At 49.8% G+C, this 23,130-nt stretch overlaps 1 protein-coding gene across 3 annotated transcripts in view; it reads left to right on the plus strand.

The window, feature by feature from the left end:
* Window positions 1–23,130, plus strand: part of PFKFB4 (6-phosphofructo-2-kinase/fructose-2,6-biphosphatase 4) — a 38,192-nt gene that overhangs the window by 11,067 nt on the left and 3,995 nt on the right. For 2 of the 3 annotated variants that reach the window (XM_030811858.1, XM_003257013.4), the window contains exons 4-13: window positions 2,610–2,676; window positions 6,129–6,203; window positions 6,590–6,646; window positions 7,285–7,406; window positions 9,304–9,511; window positions 10,109–10,255; window positions 18,841–18,945; window positions 20,970–21,099; window positions 21,201–21,263; window positions 22,760–22,824. In XM_030811858.1, coding sequence (XP_030667718.1) covers window positions 2,610–2,676; window positions 6,129–6,203; window positions 6,590–6,646; window positions 7,285–7,406; window positions 9,304–9,511; window positions 10,109–10,255; window positions 18,841–18,945; window positions 20,970–21,099; window positions 21,201–21,263; window positions 22,760–22,824 — 1,039 coding nt within the window. The remainder of the gene's footprint in view (window positions 1–2,609; window positions 2,677–6,128; window positions 6,204–6,589; window positions 6,647–7,284; window positions 7,407–9,303; window positions 9,512–10,108; window positions 10,256–18,840; window positions 18,946–20,969; window positions 21,100–21,200; window positions 21,264–22,759; window positions 22,825–23,130) is intronic. The other variant, XM_004087901.3, reaches the window with a different exon arrangement.

A 23,130-nucleotide genomic window follows, 5' to 3' on the forward strand; every position in this document is an offset into this window, starting at 1 on the left:
TCGCCAGAGCAGCCCACAAAAGAGATCTTAGCCCAGAACGTGGGGCTCTAAGGAGAAACGTCCCCACCAATGCCAGTTACCTGGACTCTCAGAATTCAGATGTTTTTGGCATAAGGAAGAAAGCACTTTGAGGCTTTAACTGAAAGACCCATTGGGGCACAGAAATGGTTACAAGGGCTGGACATAGTAGCTCACGTGTGTAATCCCAACATTTTGGGAGGCTGTGGTGGGAGGATCACTGGAAGCTAGGAGTTCAAGACCAGCCTGGGGAACATAGTGAGACCCTGTCTCTTAAAAAAAAAAAAAAAAAAAAAAAAAAGAAAGAAAAGAAATGTCACAAGGAGCCGTAAAAGTAGAGCTCTTTTCAGAGCCCTGGACTCAGCTCTACCACTGATTCCTCTGTGGTTCCCAGATCAACTTCTGCCTCTGTATTTCAGGCATATCGTCCTGATGAGAGCCCTTTGACTTTGACACGCTGGGAGTTTAAACACAAAATCCAAAGATCAACAAAGCCAGGAGGGCTGGGCGCTGTGGCTCATGCTTGCAATCCCAGCACTTGGGAGGCCGAGGAGGGTAGATCACCTGAGGTCAGGAGTTCAAGACCCACATGGCCAACATGGTGAAATCCCATCTCTACTAAAAATACAAAAAATTAGCTGGGTGTGGTGGCACATGCCTGTAATCCCAGCTACTCGGGAGACTGAGGCAGGATAATTGCTTGAACCCAGGAGGTGGAGGTTGTAGTGAGCTGAGATCATGCCACTGCACTCCAGCCTGGACAACAAGGTGAGACTCCACCTCAAAAAACAACAAAAACAAAAAACACAAAGCTAGGAGATCTAGCTTTACCCTTACATAGAAAAAGGGAAGATAATAGATAAAAAGGTAATTTATCTATCCCCAGACCTCATAGGATAAATTGATGAGAATAATCCTGGCTGGGCACAGTGGCTTGCTCCTGTAATCCCAGCACTTTGGGAGGCCAAAGTGGGCAGATCACTTGAAGTCAGGAGTTCGAGACCAGCCTGGCTAACATGGCAAAACCCCATCTCTACTGAAAATACAAAAATTAGCCAGATGTGGTGGGACATGCCCATAATCCCTGGTACTTGGGTGGCCGAGGCACAAGAATTGCTTGAACCTGGGAGGCGGAGGTTACAGTGAGCTGAAATTGCACCACTGCACTCCAGCCTGGGCAACAGAGAATAAGACTCTTATCTAAAAAAAAAAAAAGAGGCCGGGCGCGGTGGCTCACGCTTGTAATCCCAGCACTTTGGGAGGCCGAGGCGGGCGGATCACAAGGTCAGGAGATCGAGACCACGGTGAAACCCCATCTCTAGTAAAAATACAAAAAAAAAATTAGCCGGGCATGGTGGCGGGCGCCTGTAGTCCCAGCTACTCGGAGAGGCTGAGGCAGGAGAATGGCGTGAACCCGGGAGATGGAGCTTGCAGTGAGCCGAGATCGCGCCACTGCACTTCAGCCTGGGTGACAGAGCAAGACTCCGTCTCAAAAAATAAAAAAAAAAAAAGAAAAAAAAAAAGAAAAAAAACAAATCTGATGTGTCAATCCACTTTGCAGCAATAAATGAAAAAGCTGAGAACTTATAAAGATTGTGTAAGCCTGGGCAACATAGCAAGACCCCATCTCTAAAAGAAATTTAAAGATTAGCCAGGTGTGGTGGCATACCCCTGTAGTTTCAGCTACTCTGAAGGCAGGAAGATTGCTTGAGCCCAGGAGTTTGGGCTGCAGTGAGGCACGATCCCACTGCTGCACTCCAGCCTAGGTGGCAGAGCGAGACCTTAACCCCCCAAAAAAAAAAAAAAAGATCTGAAAACTGTATAGTCAGTGTTCGGTCATAGGTGGGGGATTCCCATTCTGTAGGGTATGGATATGATAGAAGAAGAGATGCAGAACCCTCCCTCAGCAGGGGTGGTTTGGGTGGTTTCTTTCAGGAAAGAAAGTTGAGCACTAAGCCCAACACTGCCCGAGGGCCAGCACTAGTGTTCCTCCCATCCCCACCACCAACTCCTGACATGCACACAAGAAAACGGCTGCTTTTAAAAATGCTTATTTTAAAATACAAAAATTAGCTGGGCGTGGTGGTGCACGCCTGTAATCCCAGCTACTCAGTAGGCTGAGGCACGAAAATTGCTTGAAACTGGGCAGAAGTTGCAGTGAGCTGAGATCGTGCCACTGCACTCCAGCCTGGGTGACAGTGAGACTCAGTCTCAAAAAAAAAAAAAAAAAAAAAAAAGGCGGGGGGGCTTATTTTGATAATCAGGGAAAATATATGACAATTAGAAATCATGAATATGGCACAATGACAGCATGGATTTACACACAATGAGAAGACGAGGGAAAATACAGAAACGTAGTGCTTAAAAAATGTTCCTAATGGCCAAGAGTGTATAGCCTTCCACCTCACAGGAGAAGAGTTAGCCAAACACTGAACATTATCCCAAGGAAAGAGAAGAAAACTTTGAAAAGAGAGCAAGAGACCTCGGGGCTGTTCCTTCTCCTGTCATGTCTCCTCCTGTCGTGTGTCCCTGGCCACCCTCCTGCAGACAGGGTCGGGTGCTGGGCTGACCCTGTGTTTTCTCTTCTGAAGGCAGTGTGCCCTGGCAGCCCTCCGTGACGTCCAGCGGTTCCTTAGTGAGGAAGGGGGACATGTGGCGGTGAGTGTGACACCCTGGTGACAGCTGGGAGTGACACATGGGAGTCCACCCACATCTGTGCTTTTACTCATCAGGCATCTGGAGGGGAAGGCAGGGTGTGTGTGCCCCAGATGCTCTGGGTGCCAGCCCTTGGGAGGAAGTCTGCAACAGCTATGCAGGAGGGAGCCAGAGACTGGATATGGGCCAGGAGTTTCCCTCTGGGCATGTGGTGGCCACATTTGACCCTGCAGGACTTCCCTCTGGATGCTTGTATTCTTGGCCACCCCAGAAGTTACAGGTATTAGGTTGCCTAAGTCTTTAGTAAATGTGATTTCTCCTGGTGTGGGGAGAGTTCTGCCCAGCATTACTGGTTGTTGTAGGAACCCACTGAATCCTGGGTTAAGGGGATTCTGCCTGTGTGTTGGCCCCTCTAGTCAGATGGAAGGGCAGAACAGGGCTGAACTGGGGTGTCTGTGGGAAAGGGCTCTACCCCAACCTTATATAGTAAAACACAGGGGCTGTTCTTTCCCTTCCTTTTTCTTCTTGGAGTCATACCTTCTGGAGTTCTCTGTCCCCAGCTACAATCTGTGCCTGTAGCATAGCCATTGCCCTTCTCTCTCCTGGGTTGAATGTTCTGCCTGTGGATCCCACATCATTCTCTCCTTGACTTACTGATTTGTTTCACTGAAGCACATCCTCCAGTAACTTCCTGAGAAAGGTGCTTGGGGAGGTAAATTGTGTGAGACCTTGCATATCTGAAATGTCTTTTTTTAATCCTCACATTTGATGGTTGGGTATAGAATTCTAGGTGGAAAGTGCTTTTCCCTTAGAACTTCTACAACATCACTCTGATGTCTTATGGCTTCTAGTGTGGCTGTGGAGAAGTCTCATGTCACTCTGATGTGCTGATCTTCCTAAAAGCTTCATCTTTTAGAGGGAGCTGAAAGTTTCTCATGCCCCTTCCTCTTGGGAGGCCTTTAGGGTCTTCAAGGTGATGTGGTTTGTGGTGGGTCTTCTCTCCTCCACCATACATGGTCCTAGGGGGCCCCTTTTCGTCATAACACTCTTGTTCTCCAGGTCAGGGAAATCGTCATGTATTATTTCTTTGACAAATCACCTCTGCCCCTTTCTGGCAACTCATTCCATCCCTACTCCCATTTTCTGCGCTGCTTTTTCTAGAACTCCTGGTGGCTGCATGCTAGCTTGATTCTGATTTTATCTTTTTTCTCTGTATTTTCTCTCTTTGTCTTTTTGGTTGTTTGTTTTGAGAGAGACTTCTTCAACATTATCTTACAAGTATATGAGTGTTGTTGTTTTTTTTTCCTTGAGACATGGTCTTGCTCTGTTGCCCAGGCTGGAGTGTAGTGGCTTAGTCATAGCTCACTGCAGCCTGTCTCCTAGGCTCAAGTGATCCTCCCACCTCAGCCTCCTGAGTAGCTGGGACTACAGGCACGTGCCACCATGCTTGGCTAATTCTTGTATTTTTCATAGAGACAGGGTTTCACCTTGTTGAGCAGGCTGGTCTCAAGCTCCTGGTCTGAAGCAATTTGCCTGCCCCAGCCTCCGAAAGTGCTGGGATTACAGGCATAAGCCACCGCACCCGGCCCAAATTCCTTTTTGTTTGTTTGTTTGATTTAGTTTCTGTTTTTCTTGTTAAAGGTTTTGCTGGAGTGTCCAGTGAGCCCTGGCTGGATACACTTTTTTAAAAAGTGATGCTGGGCTGACATGGTGGCTCGTGCCTGTAATCCCAGCACTTTGGGAGGCTGAGGCAGGAGGATTGCTTGAGCCCAAGAGTTTGACACCAGCCTGGGCAACATAGCGAGACTCTGTGTCTACAGAAAAATTTTAAAATTAGCCAGGTGTGGGCTGGGTGCGGTGGCTCACACCTGTAATCCCAGCACTTTGGGAGGCTGAGGCGGGTGGATCACGAGGTCAGGAGATCAAGACCATCCTGGCTAACACAGTGAAACTCCATCTCTACTAAAAAAATACAAAAAATTAGCCGGGCGTTGTGGCAGGCGCTTGTAGTCCCAGCTACTCAGGAGGCTGAGGCAGGGGAATGGCGTGAACCCAGGAGGCAGATGGGAGGCTGAGGCAGGAGAATGGCATGAACCTGGGAGACAGAGCTTGCAGCAAGCCAAGATCGCGCCACTGCACTCCAGCCTAGGCAACAGAGCAAGACTCCGTCTCAAAAAAAAAAAAATTAGCCAGATGTGGCTGGGCACAGTGGCTCACCCTGTAATCCCAGCACTTTGGGAGTCCAAGGCAGGCAGATCATGAGGTCAGGAGTTCGAGACCAGCCTGACCAACATGGTGAAACCTCGTCTCTACTAAAAATACAAAAATTAGCCAGGTGTGATGGCACAAGTAGCTGTAATCCCAGCTACTCAGGAGGCTGAGGCAGGAGACTCGCTTGAACCCAGGAGGCGGAGGTTGCAGTGAGCCGAGATCACGCCACTGCACTGCAGCCTGCGCGACAGAGCAAGACTCTGTCTCAAAAAAAAAAAAAAAAAATTAGCCAGGTATGGTGGTACATGCCTGTAATCCCAGCTACTTGGGAGGCTGAGGCGAAAGAATCACTTAAGCCCAGGAGGTTGAGGCTGCAGTGAGCTATGATTGCTCAACTACACTCCAGCCTGGGTGACAGAGGGAGACCCTGTCTCAGAAAAAATTTTTTTAAATGAAAACAAAAAAATGATGCCATAACCCAGGTGTGGTGCACACTTGTAGTCCCGGCTACTCAGAGGATGCTCGTGCAGGCCCCAGGTACTTCTCAAAGAGCTCCAGATGGGTCAGTGCCCAGCTTGATGGGGTTGGGAAGGGGGCCTGGGCCTCCAGCTCTTCTTTATCAGCCAGCCAGTCCTCCCATTTCCTCCCCACCTTTGTCCCTTTTCTTAGCAATGCCAGTGCACCCTCCTGAGTGCTCTGGTCCTGCGCAGGTGGTGTGCTCTGGTTGGCGAGCACCTGTGTTTGGTTTCCTACATGACTCTGAGTTCATCACCATGGATCTCTCTGACAGAATTGTGTGGATGTCTCCATCTCCTGTTGTCTCCTCTCTTTTTCTCTTTATCCATCTGTTCCCATTTTACTGGGGTGTCAGGATGGAGTAGAAATAAACACAGGTTCAGTTTACCAGGTTTAACTAGTTTCACTGCAATTCCTGTTGGTCAGACACAAACTGAGTGCCCACTGTGTGCAGAGCAGCACTGAGTAGGTTCTTCTGTGCCAAGGGTCTGCTCCCCTGCTGGGAGCACAGGCATCCTCTCCTTCTAACTTCCTTGGGGCATTCTCTCCAAGGAAGGGGAGGGCCAGCCCAGCTGTTGCAAGTCTGAAGGAGACTGGCCAGGCAGGTGGCCCTGGCAGCAGCTGGTCCTTGTGAGAAATCCAGTCCCCAGAGAGCCTGTGCTGCGGCCCTCAGGTGACTCCTTCCTTCCCCAGGGCCAGAGGCTGAGTTAACCCTAGTTTGGTCCTAGGTTTTTGATGCCACAAACACCACCCGAGAACGGAGAGCGACCATCTTTAATTTTGGAGAACAGAATGGCTACAAGGTGAGGCCTCCTTGGCTCCTCTCCTTGGTGGAACTGTGGCATGCCCCCTGCCCTCCAGGGCTCCTTTCACCGCCTGCTGATGCATGAGGGGCATGGGGCTGGCATGGCTCCTGAGTGTAATTTGGGGTGAGAGGGGCTGTCTCCACCTGGGGTTTGCTTTCCAGAGGGAAGGGGGTTTTTGTGGGAGAGTCTAGGAGAGGGCAGCACCTGCTTTAGCTCCGGACTCCTTGACCCCAGCTCCAGCCCCCTGAACCTGGGTTTCAGGGCCTGGCTGCTGGTCAGCATGGGCCTTGGGGGATGGAGAGCTCCGAGGAGCAAGGTGGGAGGCCCTAAACGTGTCCATGTTCCTCCCTCACGCCACCCCGGCGCTTCTGGTCCTGCCGCAGACCTTTTTTGTCGAGTCCATCTGTGTGGATCCCGAGGTCATAGCTGCCAACATCGTGGTAAGTAGTGCATCTCACCTTGTCAGAAGGTCGTGTGTGACAGGGACATCCCTTTTCAGGTTTTGGCTAACCTTAATTTGATCTTGAACCTTGTGGGGCTAGGGAGGCAGTGTGACTTCAAATGCTGGGTCAGGTATGCCTCGCCCTCTGTGAACCACTGTGTGGAAGCCTGGGTGGCTGGTGGACATTCACTCACCCCACCTCCCCCTTGTAACCACCTGGACACTAGGAGAGCACCTTCAGCAGGGGTGGAAGGATGGGTGAGGGGCATGTTTTATATTTCAGAGAAAGAAAGACTCATTCTTCCGTTCCCCTCCCTCAGTTTATCTGAGGAATGGCCATCTGGATGTGGGGAAACGAGAGTTCAGGGTGGGGAACGGCCTCCAGGCCTCTCCCCCTGTACCACGAGGTTGAGGGACTTCAATCCCTGGACCCTCAGTGATACCCTCTTGACACTGGTGTGAGAATTCAGACCAGGGAGCTGCTGGACCAGCCCCCACCTCAGCTTCCAGCCTCAGGTTCCCGCACTGGTCTCCGACGCAACCTCCTCCAGTCCCCTGCCCAGCAGTCTCCTTGGCCTCTGGCCCCGCCTGGCTCCTGACCCTGATATGTCCTTGCTCTGTGCCTGGCTCCGGCAGCAAGTGAAACTGGGCAGCCCTGACTATGTCAACCGCGACAGTGACGAGGCTACGGAGGACTTCATGAGGCGCATTGAGTGCTATGAGAACTCCTATGAGTCACTGGATGAGGACCTGGATAGGTGAGTCAGGGCAGCGCCGGGCCCTGCAGCTGTGACGGCGGGCGGCAGGGGTCATACTTGGCTGCCTCCTATGGCTCCCCATGGTGGTGGCTGGAGGCCCAAAAAGCAGAGATGGTCTGACCTTTCTTGTTTATTTCCTTGGGGCAGAAATGTTTGGTCAGAGGTGACTTGCAGAACACCGGTTACCTCATCCGAAACTCTGCAAGTCAGGATTTTATACTATTCCGTCATGAAATCAAGCCGAATTTCTATGCAGGGGGTCTAAAAGCAGGGATTGGCAAATATTTTCTGTCAAAGATCAGAGTAAATATTTTATTTAGACCTTGAAGGATGTACAGTCTCTGTTGCAGGCACTCACTCTGCTGTCACAGTGCAAATAAAACATAGACGATATGTAAATCAGCGGGCATAGCTGTGTTCCAGTAAAACTTGATAAAAACAGCCCACGGCTGAATTCGACTGGCTGGCCACAGTTTATCAAATCCTGTCTTACAAAACACATGGGGCAGTGGCTGGGTAAATAATAATGTAGCCCTTGGTGAAGTATTACAGTCATCATTATAACTCGTCATTGTGGAGAGACATGGGAAAATATAATATTGCATTCAGCGAAAAAGCTGGAATACAAACTTGTGCTTAGGTTCTGTAATTCTATAAGATTGTGTAATACAGGCTGGGCAGAGTGGCTCATGCCTGTAATCCTAGCACTTTGGGAGGCTGAGGCGGAAGGATGTTTGAGCCCAGGATTTTGAGACCAGCCTGGGCAACATGGTGAAACCCCGTCTCTACAAAAAATACAAAAATTAGCCTGGCATGGTGGCGCACGCCTGTAGTCCCAGCTACTCGGGAGGCTGAGGTGGGAGAATCACCTAAGCCCAGGGAGGTCAAGGCTGCAGTGAATTGGAGTTGCACCACTGCACTCCAGCCTGGGTGACAGAGTGAGACCCTGTCTCAAAAAAAAAAAAAAAAAAAAAAAGGAGGCACATGAACCAAGAAACACAAGCAACTCTGAGATGAATGCTTTTGGGGTGTGCATAGAGCAGTGTCCTCAGCTGGGTTCTAGAGCCAGCCCAGGCCGAGCCTGAGCTGAATGGCACCTGCCGCCTGGGCCTCTCTATGGCTTTCATGGTCCCCCAGCACAGCATTTCTCTTCATGGTTCTGTGACGTGATCCATTTGTCTCAGCCTGAACCAGAGCCCATCCTGCACCCCCACACCCAGAGACTGATCAATGTGATGTCCAAGCTGCAGTGCTACACAGGTCCAGAGCGGGGAAGTGGCTGAGCTGGACTTATCGGCTGCCACCACAAGCACCATCCTCCTGTGCTTCCTGTCTCATCCACCAGCTGCCCAGGATGGGGTGTGGCAGCTGCTCAGCACACTTGGATGACCAGGACTGGGCTCTAGTGGGAGGAGGTCACTGGGGAAGGAAAGGCCAGGTCCTTGGACAGCTGACCAGGAAGAGTGGGGGCGTGGAGCGTTTGCCAGCTACCCCCAAGTCAACAACGCTCGGGAAAACTGTCTCTTGGTTCAACTTACAGACAGTGTATTGAGAGCGCAGAGGTAGGCCAACAGGGGCCCCAGGGACACATGAGCAACGGAGAAAGTCATGATGTGGTATGGCGGACCCCCCACTTTGGATGTCACCTTTGGGAAGCATGATGACTGACGAGCACCTCCCATCTCCCATCTCCCACAGGGTTTGCCTGTGCATCACACGCACTGTGTTGCTCCCGCCTCACCCCCATCACTTGCACACCAGCTGATGGTCCTGAGGGTTGTAATCTCTGGTGGTCAGAGGTACAAGGCCTCGCAGCTAGACTCCGTGGCTGGCCAGACGTGCTCTGTGAGAACCCTGGCCACACTCACAGGCCTCTTTCTACATTCTCTCTGGACAGGGACCTGTCCTATATCAAGATCATGGATGTGGGCCAGAGCTACGTGGTGAACCGTGTGGCTGACCACATCCAGAGCCGCATCGTATATTACCTCATGAACATCCACGTGACCCCCCGCTCCATCTACCTCTGCCGGCACGGGGAGAGTGAGCTCAACCTCAAGGGCCGGATTGGCGGGGACCCAGGACTGTCCCCTCGGGGCAGGGAGGTCAGTGCATGTGTGCCTGCATGTGCACACGGGCCTGCATTTGTACCCTGCATGGCTGGGTATATGCATGTGTGAGTGCGCTGGGGCTGGGCTCCCATTCTTTTAATGTGCAGTCAAGGTGAATGACCTTCATTCAGCCTAGAATCTTCCCATCATGTAGGGAAGGTCATCAAGCAACAGGCAAATGCCTGGATCTCTGGTCTGCATGTGAGCTGTCACTCACTGAGCCCCTTTTGTCAGAGGCATGCCACCCTTAGAGTGACCTGAGTCCATACAGTGTAGCAGATAGCTGTACCACAGTCCAGGGGAGACCTCAGTGGTCACGTAGCACAGGGCACCTGGTTGTGGGGAGGCAGTGGCCCTGATGAGTCACAGCTGGAACTGTGCTACTGTGCTCAGAGTCTGGGAGGGTGCACAAGAACAGCACTTGTGTTCTTGTGTGTCAGCCTGTGTGTCATCGACAAGTTAGTTCATGCTTTTTACCAAACCTGTAGTGAGTGTTCAAGGCGAGGATGATCTTATGGACCCTGCGGCTGTGGGATGCTTTAAGGGCAGCCCAAGACCTGTGGGTCTGAGTTTGCTTATGATGTATTTCAGTTTGCCAGGGGTCTAGCCCAGTTCATCAGTGACCAAAATATCAAGGATCTGAAGGTCTGGACAAGCCAGATGAAGAGGACAATCCAGACGGCTGAGGCGCTGGGTGTGCCCTATGAACAGTGGAAGGTCCTCAACGAGATCGATGCGGTAGTTACTGTCCCTCCCTTCCTGTCTACCTCCCAGATACTGCAGGGCTGCTGCATCATATCATAACAACAGTGACCATTGCTCCCCTTGGGCAAAGGAGAGGAGAGAGAAAGGATACAGGAACCTAGGGACTGGGAGCAGAGAGGAAAAGGCAGCCTAACAGGATGGGACCTTGGGTGAGCCCTAGACCATTCTCGGGAGTGAGCCTGGGAATTGACACCTCAACCTCACTCTCCTCCCTCCCTGTGGCCTCCTGCTAGGGTTCCTCATGGTCTAGCTCAACAAGAAATCAGTGGCCAGAGGAGCTTGGTAGCTGCAGTCATAGCCAACCTCCCAGGGATCTGGAGACACAAATGAGGTGAACCAGCACGGCCTTTGTCTCTTTAAAGATGCTGTTCTGGCCAGGTGCAGTGGCTCACACCTGTAATCTCAGCACTTTGGGAGGCTGAGGCGGGCAAATCACCTGAAGTCAGGAGTTTGAGTCCAGCTTGGCCAACATGGTGAAACCCCGTCTCTACTGAAAATACAAAAATTAGCCAGGCGTGGTGGTGGATACCTGTAATCCCACCTACTCGGGAGGCTGAGGCAGGAGAAGTGCTTGAACCCAGGAGACAGAGGTTGCAGTGTGCTGGGATCGTGCCACTGCACTCCAGCCTGGGCAACAGAGTGATGTTCTGTCTAAAAAAAAAAAAAAAAGCTCTTCTGCTGACTTCTGGGTTGCACTGTTTCTAAGAGAAGTCTGTTGTCATTCTCATCTTCGCTCTTCTGGATATGTTATCTCCTTTTTCTCTGGCTGCCTTTAATATTTTCTTTTCTTCTTTTTTTCTTTTTTTTTTTCAAGACAAGATCTTACTCTGTCACCCAAGCTGGAGTGCTGTGGTGCAATCATAGCTCACTGTAGCCTCAACTTCCTGGGCTCAAGCCATCCTCCCATCTCAGCCTCCTGAGTAGCTGGGACTACAGGCACTTGCCACCATGCCCGGCTAATCTTTTCTAATTTTTGTAGAGATGGAGTCTCATGATGTTGCCTAGGCTGGAATATTTTCTCTTTATTGCTGATTTTCAGCAATTTGATTATGATGTATCTCAGTATGGTTTCCTTTATGTTTATCATGCTTGGGGTTTCTTGAGATTCTTGGATTTCTGGGTTTCTAAATATAAAATGTGAAGAATTGTTGGCCATCATTTCTTCAAATGTATTTTCTGCCACCCCTTCTCCCATCCTGGACTTCCACTCTATGTATGTTAGACTGTTTGGTATCATCCCACAGGTCACTGAACTTCTGGTTTTTTTCTTTCTTCTGTTCATTTCTTCTCTGTCTTTTTTTCCTTCCGAGCTTTAGTTTAGATAGTTTCTATTGCTATGTCTTCAAATTCACTTATCTTTACCTCTGCATTTTTATTAAACCCATCCAGTGAACTTTTCATATCAGATGTGGTGTTTTGAAGCTCCAGGAATTCCATTTTGTTCCTTTTTTGAATCTTCCATTATTTCTTCACTGTGCTTGGCTCTGCAGTCCAGGAAGTGCCTCTGGGCAGTAAGCTGCTGCCTCCTCCCCTCAGCTTGCTTCCCTTCTCTCAAGGATCACAGTCCTGCCTAGTCTCGTGTCTAAAAACAGTTGTTTGATTTGTCCCTTTGTTTTTTTTTTTTTTTGAGATGGAGGTTTGCTCTTGTTATCCAGGCTGGAGTGCAATGGCATGATCTCAGCTCACTGCCACCTTCGTCTCCCGGGTTCAAGCGATTCTCGTGCCTCAGCCTCCAGAGTAGCTGGGATTATAGGCACCCGCCACCGCACCAGCTAATTTTTGTATTTTTAGTAGAGACAGGGTTTCACCACGTTGGCCAGGCTGGTCTTGAACTCCTGACCTCAGGCGATCCACCCACCTCGACCTCCCAAAGTTCTGGGATTACAGGTGTCAGCCGCGGCGCCCTGCCAATTTGTCCTTTTTTAAAATAATAGTTGCTTTTGTTGGGGCCAGAGCAAATCTGGTACCAGTTGCTCCATCATGGCTTGGTCTTTATTATGGGTGGTTCCCATTTCAATATGAAAAGCTTTTTCTGTGGATATATACTTTAACTAATTTGAATATTACCACCCCTACTTTTGTTTTTCCATTTTTTTTTTTTTACTGTGGTAAAATATGCATAACATAAAATTTACCATCATAGCTGTTTTGAAGTGTACGTTTCAGGAGTATGAAGTACATTTACATTGTTATGCAACTGTCACCACCATGCATCTCCAGAACTCTTTTAATCTTGTAAAACAGAAACTCTGTACCCACTGAACAATAACTCAAGCCAGATGTGCTGGCTCACACCTATAGTCCCAGGTACTTGGGAGGCTGAGGTGGGAGGATTGCTTGAGCCCATGAGTTTGAGGCTGTAGTGTGCTATGATTGCATTCACGATTGGCCCTTGCACTCCAGCCTGGACAACATAGTGAGACCCCATCTCTAAAAAAATTTAAAAAAGGAAAACAATAACTCTATTTGCTACTCCCAGCCCCTGGCAACCACTTTCTGTCTTTATGACTTTGACTACTTTATATACCTCATATAAGTGAAATCATATAGTATTTGTCTTTTTGTAACTGGTTACTTCAGTTAGCGTAATATCCTCAAGGTTCATCCATGTTGTAGCTTGTGCAAGAGTTTCCTTCCTCTTTATTTTTTAAGACAGCATCTCACTCTGTCACCCAGGCTACAGTGCAATGCAGCAATCAGTGCAGCCTCAAACTCCTAGATTCAACGATTCTCTTGCCTTAGCCTCCCTAGTAGCTGGGACTAACAAGTGCACACCACCATGCCTAGATAATTTTTTTTGGCTGGGTGTGGTGGCTCACACCTGTAATCCCAGCACTTTGGGAGACCAAGGTGGGCAGATCACCTGAGGTCAGGAGTTGGAGACCCGGGAGGCTGAGGTTGTGGTGAGCTGAGATCGTGCCACTGCACTCCAGCCTGGGTAACAAGAGCAAAACTCCCTCTCAAAATTAAAAAAAAAAAAAAATTTTCTGCCTCCCAGGTTCAAGCGATTCTCTTGCCTCAGCCTCCCAAGTAGCTGGGATTACAGGAATGAGTCACCAAGCCTGGCTAATTTTGCATTTTTAGTAGAGATGGGGTTTCGCCATGTTGGTCAGGCTGGTCTTGAACTCCTGACCTCAGGTGATCCCACCTCGGCCTCCCAAATTGCTGGTATTACAGGCGTGAGCCACTGCCCCGTCCTAAATTTTAAAAATTTTTAGAGATGTGGTCTTGCTGTGTTGCCCAGGGTGGTCTTGAACTCCTGGGTTCAAGTGATCTCCTTCCTTGGCCTCCCAAAGTGCTGGGATTACAGGCATGAACCACCATGCCCAACCTGTCCATATTTTTTTATTATATTTTTTCCCTTTTATTTTTAACATTTTTGTGTCATTTTCTTTAGAATAAAGAGCTTAGGCCAGGTGCAGTGGCTCATGCCTGCAATCCCAGCACTTTGGGAGACTGAGGTGGGTGGATCACTTGACATCAGGAGTTTGAGACCAGCCTGTCCAAGATGGTGAAACTCTGTCTGTACTAAAAATGTAAAAATTAGCCGGGTGTGGTGGCGCATGCCTGTAATCCCAGCTACTTGGGAGGCTGAAGCAGAAGAATTGCTTGAACCCAGGAGGAGGAGGTTGCAGTGAGCCAAGATATGTCACTACACTCCAGCCTGGGTGACAGAGCAAGACTCTGTCTCAAAAACAAAAAACAAAAAACAAAACAAAACAAAAGCATATACTTGCTTTGAGTTTTAGCCTAGCCCAAGAGCTTTTTTCATCAAGCCATCTGCAACCACTTAGGTTTATTATTATCATTACTGGTATGTTTGATCTTGTTTTCAATACCTTGGAATTTTCTCTTTATTCCAATTTTTCTGTGTAGATATGATCTCTTTTGTTATTTGAAAGGTAGGCAATGTTTTTATTCCAATAGTCATTGCCTTAAAGCTTTTCAAAGACATTCTCAGGCTGGGTGCACATAATTGAAATATACTTAACAAAGCTCATACTGTCACAGGAAAATAATTTTTGACTTTCTGTTGGGAAAGATGATGTTGTATTATTTCCATTTGTTTCCTTTTTGCTCTGTTTTTTTCAATGTAGTGGGGCAGAGTACAGCATCATGGTTTTATTTTATTTTATTTTTATTTATTTATTTATTTTTTGGGACCAAATCTCACTCTGTTTCCCAGGCTGGAGTGTAGTGGCGCAATCTCAGCTCACTGTAACCTCTACCTCCGGGGTTTAAGTGATTCTCGTGCCTCAGCCTCCCGAGTAGCTGGGACTACAGGTGTGAGCCACCATGCCAGGCTAATTTTTTTTTTTTTTTTTTTTTTTTGAGACGTAGTCTCGCTCTGTCGCCCAGGCTGGAGTGCAGTGGCGCGATCTCGGCTCACTGCAAGCTCCGCCTCCCGGGTTCACGCCATTCTCCTGCCTCAGCCTCTCCAAGTAGCTGGGACTACAGGTGCCCACCACCATGCCTGGCTAATTTTTTTGTATTTTTAGTAGAGACGGGGTTTCACCGTGGTCTCGATCTCCTGACCTCGTGATCCGCCCGCCTCGGCCTCCCAAAGTGCTGGGATTACAAGTGTGAGCCACCACGCCCGGCTGCCACTGATTTCTTTCTCACACAAACAGCAGCTACCTGAGGCAGGTTATAGGACAGTGTCTTCCCTCCAAATACATAGATTTGGTGCTAACATTCAGTTTTGCAGAGAAGCCTGCGGCCACCCCAGTTTTCTTCCTTTGAAGTTAATCTGATTATTTTACAAGATGATTGTGGATTTCCTTATCTTTCAAGTTTTGAAACTATTACAGTTTTTATGATCCATTAATCATCTTTCCATGTTTATCTTTTCCATGTTTATCTTCTGATAAACAGCCTTGGGCTTGTCTTCTATTCCAACATTGTGACTTTTTCTTAGTCTAATCCACAATTTATTGCCTTATAGTTCCTTTAAAAAAAGATAGCTTTATTGAGATATAATTCATATACCATAGAATTCACCCATTTAAAATACACAGTTCAGGCCATTTGTGGTGATGCACGCCTGTAATCCCGGCTCCTCGGGGGGCTGAGGCAGGAGAATCACTTGAACCCAGGAGGTAGAGGTTGCAGTGAGCTGAGATCGTGCCATTGCACTCCAGACTTGGAGACAAGGCGAGACAGTCTCTAAATACATAAATAAATAAACAAGTATACAGTTCAGTGGTTTTTAGTGTGTTCAGAGTTGTGCAACCATCACCACAATCTGTTTTAGAACATTTCATCACCCCAAATAGAAATCCTGCGCCCATCAACAGTCACCTCCCATTTCCCTCTAACCCTTCCTTCTGCCTTAAGCTACCACTAATGTTTTCAAGGTTTATTCGTGTAGCATGTAGCAGTATTTCATTCCTTTACATTGCCAAATAACATCCTGTTATATAAATATACCACACATTATGTATCCATTCATCAGTTGATGGGCATTTGAGTTGTTGCCACTTTTGGGCTATGTGGATAATGCTGCTGTGAACATTCATGTCCAAGGTGTTTTCTATGTTTGTTTGTTTGAGACAGGGTCTTGCTCTGTTGCCCAGGCTGAGTGCAGTAGCACAATCTCAGCTCACTGCAGCCTCCATCTCCTGGGCTCAAGCAATCCTCCCACCTCTGTCTCCCAAGTAGCTGGGACTACAGGAACTCGCCACCATACCCGGCTAATTTTTGTATTTCTTTTGTAGAGATGGGGTTTCATCATGTTGCCCAGGCTGTTCTCAAACTCCTGGGCTCAAGAGATCTACCTGCCTTGGCCTCCCAAAGTGCTGGGATTACAGACATGAGCCACCACATCCAGCATAAGTTTTTGTGCGGACTTATGTTTTTATTTCTCTTCACTGTATGCTAGGAGTAGAATTGCTAGGTCGTATGGTAATTATACATTCAACCTTTTGAGAAACTGCCACACTGTTTCGCCACCTCACATTCCCTCCCGTAGTGTGTGAGGGCTCTGATTCTCCACATACCCACCTGTGCTTGTTACCATCAGTCTTGGTTGTAGCCATCCAACATGGGAACTCAGTTTAGCCACATTCTCTGCCACTTTATAACATAGGTTACCTTTTCTCTAGGGTCCAGGAAAAGGCACCTCATTTCCTTTTGCGGCCTCACAGAGGCACCTTTAATGTTCATATTCCTATCAACGTTCTTTTCATGATGATATATGTGCTCTTTAAGTTGGTGGAAGCTGGCCGGGTATGGTGGCTCATGACTGTAATCCCAGCACTTTGGGAGGCTGAGATGGGCAGATCACATGAAGCCAGGAGTTCGAGACCAGGCTGGTCAGCATGGCGAAACCCTGTCTCTACTAAAAATACAAAAAATTAGCCAGCCGTGATGGCCTGTGCCTGTAATCCCAGCTACTCAGGAGGCTGAGGCAGGAGAATTGTTTGAACCCAGGAGGTGGAGGTTGCGGTGAGCTGAGATTGCACCACAGCACTCTAGTCTGGGCAACAGATTGAGACCCTGTCTCAAAAAAAAAAAAAAAAAAAAAGATGATGGAAGCTTTCTCTGTCATCCTCTTCACTTCCTTCTGTGCCTTCACCAGAATAATCTTTAATGTCTAAATTTCTACTAACAGTCTCTTCAAGACAGTCTAAGCTTTTTATCATGCACCACAAAATTCTTCCAACCTCTACCCACTATCCAATTTCATAACCACTTCCACATTTTTAGTTCTTTATCACAGCAGCCAGCAGCACTTCACTTCCTGGTACCAAAATATGTGTTAGTATTCAAGTGTGGTGGCGCACACCTGTAGTCCCAGCTACTTGGGAGGCTGAGGTGGGAGGATCACCTGAGCCTGTGAAGTTTGAGGCTGCAGTGAGCCAAGATCACACCACTGGACTCCAGCCTGAGTGACAGAGTAAGACTGTCTCAAAACAAACAAACAAACACTAAATATATTTAAAAAAAGTATTAGTTTACTAGGGCTGCCATAACAAAGCACTACAGATGAGTGGCTTAAAACAACATGAATTGATTCTCTCACAGTTCTGGAGCCTAGAAGTCTGATATCAAGGCGTCAGCAGGGCCATGCTCCCTCTGAAGGTGCTAATAAAGAACCCTTCCTCACCTCTTCCTAGTTTCCAGTTGTTGCCGGCAATCCTTGATATTTCTTGGCTCATAGCCTCATCACTCCAATCCCACCTCTGTCTGCTGTCGTCACATGGCTTTCTTCCCTATGTCTCTCTGCCTGTGCCTTCACATGACATTCTTTTTTTTTTTTTTTTTTTTTTTGAGACGGAGTCTCGCTCTGTCGCCCAGGCTGGAGTGCAGTGGTACGATCTCAGCTCACTGCAATCTCCGCCTCCTGGGTTCAAGAGAGTCTTCTGCCTCAGCCTCTCAAGTAGCTGGGACTACAGGCGTGAGGCAGCACGCCGGCTAATTTTTGTATTTTTTTAGTAGAGATGGGGTTTCACCATATTGGCCAGGCTGGTCTCAAACTCTTGACCTCATGGTCCACCCGCCTCAGCCTCCCAAAGTGCTGGGATTACAGGCATGAGCCACTGTGCCCGGCCTACATGGCATTCTTAAAAGGACACCAATGATTGGATTTAGGACCCACTCTAATCCAATGGGTCCCCATCTTTTTTTTTTTTTTTTTTTTTTTTTTTGAGACAGAATCTCATTCTCTTCCCCAGGCTGGAGTGCAATGGCGTAATCTTGGCTCACTGCAATCTCCACCTCTTGCGTACATGCGATTCTCCTGCCTCAGCCTCCTGAGTAGCTGGGACTACAGGCGTTGCCACCACACCCGACTAATTTTTGTATTTTTAGTAGAGACGGAGATTCATCATGTTGACCATGCTGGCCTTGAACTCCTGATCTCAGGTGATCCACCTGCCTCAGCCTCCCAAAGTGCTGGGATTACAGGCCGTGAGCTGTGAGCCACCACGCCCAGCCAACTTTTCTTTTTTTTTTTTCTTCTTTTCTTTTGAGAGGGAGTCTCTCTCTGTTGCGCAGGCTGGAGTGCAGTGGCATAATCTCAGCCCACTGCAACCACTGCCTCCTCCACCATGTTGGCTAGGTTGGTCTTGAACTCCTGACCTCAAGTGATCCGCCTGCCTCAGCCTCCCAAAGTGCTGGGATTACAGGCGTGAGCCATCGTGCCCGGCCAGCTTTTTTTTTTTTTTAATGGCATTTGTAGAAGATGATCTATGCTGTGTGTGTGTGTGTGTGTGTATCCCAAATAACACAAGTGAAGTTTTCCTTCATAGTTGCATAACAACCTACACTCACAAGTACTATTTCCACAGCGCAGAAAAGAAAAACCACATAGCATCTCTGTGTATATTGGAGGTGATGGATAGGTGGACAAGACCGTCCTGGTAGCTTTTTACAAGCAAGGAACCACCAATGATCAGTGTTCCTAGAGGTCCTCCCCTCCTTAGAAGACAGGTTTCTGTTCCCTTCGCCCAGGAAATGCCCGTGAACTTGGTCTCCTCTGCTGCCTCACCCCACACGCCCCCAAGGCTCATCTTCTAGGCCTTGTAGGAGGTGTGATGACTGTGGTATCTCCCTAGGGCGTCTGTGAGGAAATGACCTACGAGGAAATTCAGGATAATTATCCACTGGAGTTCGCCCTGCGGGACCAGGACAAGTACCGGTACCGGTACCCTAAAGGGGAGGTAGGTGGGATTTGGGGCTTAGTCCCAGCCACCTACTGCCTGCCTGGGAGTACCACCTGTGGCTGAGGGCCTATGGGGCTCTGCAGGGGCTGCGTGGGTAGCAGAAGGGGCCTGGTCTCAGAGGCCTGCCAGCCTGGGTGTGTGGTTCATCTCCACCCCTTCCCAGCTATGCGGCCGAGGCCTTAGTCCCTTCCTCAGGTGTGGGGTGGGCAGTGCCATGTAGGGCAGGCCTTCAACCCGGAGACCTTTGGCTCCCTGCTCTCCATTCTTGTCTTTCCCGTTCCCAGGGGTGGAAAATTCAGAAGGGCAGGGCCTGAGGTGGGGAGTCTGCGGAGTTAGGCTTTCCTGGGACCCCTGTAGACAGTGCGCGGTCCCCTGGCGTTCCCAGGCCAGCTCCTTTCCCAGGGAGTTGTCAGCCCTTTCCAGGGCGCTCAAATGGCTGGGGAGTTGGGGAGACCATGGCGGGCCTGGGACTCGGGTCTCAGCTCACTCGTGTCCCTGTCTCGGGCCTCATCCTTCCTTTGGATGCTTCCTCTTGTCACAGGCTGAGCCCATCCTGTTCTTCCTGTGGCTCCAGGCACCACCCCCAGCCCTGGCACCAGACCCAGGGAGACCTTCCACACATGAGCTGGCTACCACAAGCCACTGCACTTGCCACCTTCTCTGACACAGGTCAGCCCAGGCCCCAGGTCAGAAACTGAGGGTCACCTTTGACTGAGGCATCTCCTTCCACTTCCAGGAGGTGGCCTGGGGCAGGGGCCAAATAAAAGTACCCCCCATCAACACACATATGTACACATATATATACACATGTAGAAGCACCTCCACCCAGAAGCCAGGCTGACAGGTCTCTATACTGTACCATCCTCAGGATAGTATAGCTCTTGGGAACATTAATTTTTCCCCACATTATGTTGTGAGGCCAAGTTCAGATTTAGAACCAACCCAGATAACGGTCAGGAGAAACAAAGCAGCTGGCTGCTCAAACTTGAGAATACAGGGAGGAGAACTGGTTGAAAAATTCATGTTACCAAAAGAACTGATCTAGGATTTTCTCAGAACTACCAGGAACTGGCACAAATCAGCATGTCATTTTTGCTTCCTAATCAAAGCACGTTAGGTTCTGACTGCTGGAGGCCATTTTTGAAGGACCACTCATTGTGTGCAGATGGATGAAACTGATGAAAATCTCTAAACCTGCCAGGTTGAGAGGCCCAGCAGGGGCCTAAACCGTACATCACGGCAGGCATAGGGGGAAGATACTGGGCAGGTAGACTGAGGATAGTTCCTGGGGACCCCAGCTGTTTCTGATGAGTCACACTCCAAAAAGTTCCACGTCTTTGCTCTCTTCCCCTTTGCTCTTTTTTTTTTTTTGAGACGGAGTCTCGCTCTGTCGCCCAGGCTGGAGTGCAGTGGCGCAATCTCGGCTCACTGCAAGCTCCGCCTCCCAGGTTCACGCCATTCTCCTGCCTCAGCCTCTCCGAGTAGCTGGGACTACAGGTGCCCACCACCACGCCCGGCTAATTTTTTGTATTTTTAGTAGAGACGGGGTTTCACCGTGGTCTCGATCTCCTGACCTTGTGATCCGCCCTCCTCGGCCTCCCAAAGTGCTGGGATTACAAGCGTGAGCCACCGCGCCCGGCCTCCCCTTTGCTCTTGTCGGTGCACTCTGTTTGCTGTGGGCTGGAAGCAGGCAAAGTCTTCTCCACCAGTCACATGAATTCCATAGCTGAGGATTCAGTGCAGAGCTCCATGGGTGGGCACTGAGGTGGACCCTGGGATGGAGCCTGAGGCCTAGCTCTGCGCTCTCAATCCTACCAGGACCTGGCCCTGAGATGGGAGAGGTGGCCCCTTTCCTCAGCTGCCCACCCCCATGGCCTCAGAAGCCTAGGCTGGAGGAGGCCCAGCCACAGCTTCCCAGGATGGTGAGCAGCTGCAGGAGTGGAAGGTGACCCAGTGTCCAGATGTGTCTATCCCTCCCCCAGAGCCAGGCCTGAGGGACACCTCTCTGCTTGCCCTTGCAGTCCTACGAGGACCTGGTCCAGAGACTGGAGCCTGTCATCATGGAGCTGGAGAGGCAAGAGAATGTGCTGGTCATCTGCCACCAGGCTGTGATGCGCTGCCTGCTGGCCTACTTCCTCGACAAGGCAGCAGGTGCGGGCTGTGCCCTGGGGGAGGTGGGAGGGTTGTGTGAGAAGGTAGGCACTGTCACCAGGCATTTCTGGTGTGCTAGCCATCCCCCTCTGTGTCTACAGAACAGCTGCCCTACCTCAAGTGTCCGCTGCACACAGTCCTGAAGCTGACCCCTGTGGCATATGGTAAGGAAGCTTCCTGCATATTGACCGTGGGTAGCCATGACCTTGGATCTCTGCACAGTTCCATGATTTTCTCCAAATTCCTTGAAAATTGTGTTAGGAGCCCATTCCTCCACCTATTACCCCACTACCTTTCCCAATTTGCTTTTTTTCTTTGAGACAGCATCCCACTCTGTCACCCAGGCTGGAGTGCAATGGCGTGATCTAGGCTCACTGCAACCTCCATCTCCCGGGTTCAGATGATTCTCTTGCCTCCACCTCCTGAGTAGCTAGGATTACAGGCACCTGCCACCATGCCCAGCTAATTTTTGTATTTTTAGTAGAGACAGAGTTTCACCATGTTGTCAGGCTGGTCTCGAACTCCTGACCTTAGGTGATCTACCTGCCTCGGCCTCCCAAAGTGCTGGGATTACAGGCGTGAGCTACCGTCATGAGCTACCATCTGCGGCCCTAATTTGCTTTTAAAAAGTTTGTTGTGGGGCTGGGTGCGTTGGCTCACGCCTGTAATCCCAGGACTTTGGGAGGCCAAGGTGGGTGGATCATGAGGTCAGGAGATTGAGAACCTCCTGGCTAACATGGTGAAACCCCGTCTCTATTAAAAATACAAAAAAATTAGCCGGGCGTGGTGGTGGGCACCTGTAGTCCCAGCTACTTGGGAGGCTGAGGCAGGAGAATGGTGTGAACCTAGGAGGCGGAGCTTGCAGTGAGCCGAGATCACGCCACTGCACTCCAGCCTGGGCTATAGAGCGAGACTCTGTCTCAAAAAAAAAAAAAAAAAAAAAAAGTTTGTTGTGAAAAAGTTCATGTGGCCACAGAAGACCTCCCCAGTGACTTTTCTTAACCATTGCCTATCTGCATGAGGGGCTTTTCTACTGATTTTTCTAAACCCCCACAAGGCCCCATGGTCCTCAGGGCCTGGACTTTATTCTGGGTGCAGGGCAGTGTGAGTCCCATCCCTGCCTCTTGCTATACCAGCAGAGACCTCAGGCAACTTCTTCATCTCTCAGGTCTTAGCTCCTCACCTTTAACACAGGTGCTCTTGGGGGAATGGCTGTGAAGCCCAGTGGCAGCTGATGTCACTCCAGTGTGTGACAGTGGCCTCATCCCCCATTGCACTGTGCACCTGGCACACAGTTGACTGGGCCTTGCATGGTGGAGTTGGAATGTGGGTGGTTTGGGGGCCCTGAAGACTTTGAGAGTCAGTGACCTCAACTCAGGCCTGCTGTTCCCCCGATCCCTTTCGGTCCTGGGGTTGGGGAGCCTGGGGCCTCTGCGTGGCCCTGTCTGGGCCGTCACATACAGATACGCGTGGGTCTGACAGGGTGTCTCGTCCTTCCTCCCGGGGCTCCCCAGAGCTGCCTAAAGTGGAAGAACTAGAGTGAGGCTGAGATGGCTGCTCCATTCCACATGCCCAGACCCCCCTCCAAGACAAGTTTCTAGCTTCTGCACCTCAGCTGCCTTTCAGGAGTGGGGATGGATTTGCATCTTCCCTTTGGCAGGTTGTAAAGTGGAGTCCATATTCCTGAACGTGGCCGCTGTGAACACGCACCGGGACAGGCCTCAGGTAGCAATGGGGTCACTGCTGGGGTAGCAGGGTGTTCTTGATGTGGGGGTGTCCAGACTGCACATCCTCCAGGGCCAGGCCCAGCTGGGGCACCTGCCAGAGGGAGCTTGAGTCTTCTGCCAAGACTGTTGTCCCATCAGCAGGGCAGGGCCCTGGCTCTGGGTGGGGCCTGCATCAGGCCTTCCCAAGGCACCTGCCCTGGGAAGGGGGAAATCCCTGACTCTGGGCCACCAGGCTCAGGAGTGCCTGAGCTTGGGTGTGGTTGGACCCCCAGGACTTGAGGAGCCACAGGGCTCCCAAGCAGCT

The sequence above is a fragment of the Nomascus leucogenys genome, chromosome 4, assembly GCF_006542625.1.
Source record: "Nomascus leucogenys isolate Asia chromosome 4, Asia_NLE_v1, whole genome shotgun sequence".
Classification (NCBI taxonomy): domain Eukaryota; kingdom Metazoa; phylum Chordata; class Mammalia; order Primates; family Hylobatidae; genus Nomascus; species Nomascus leucogenys.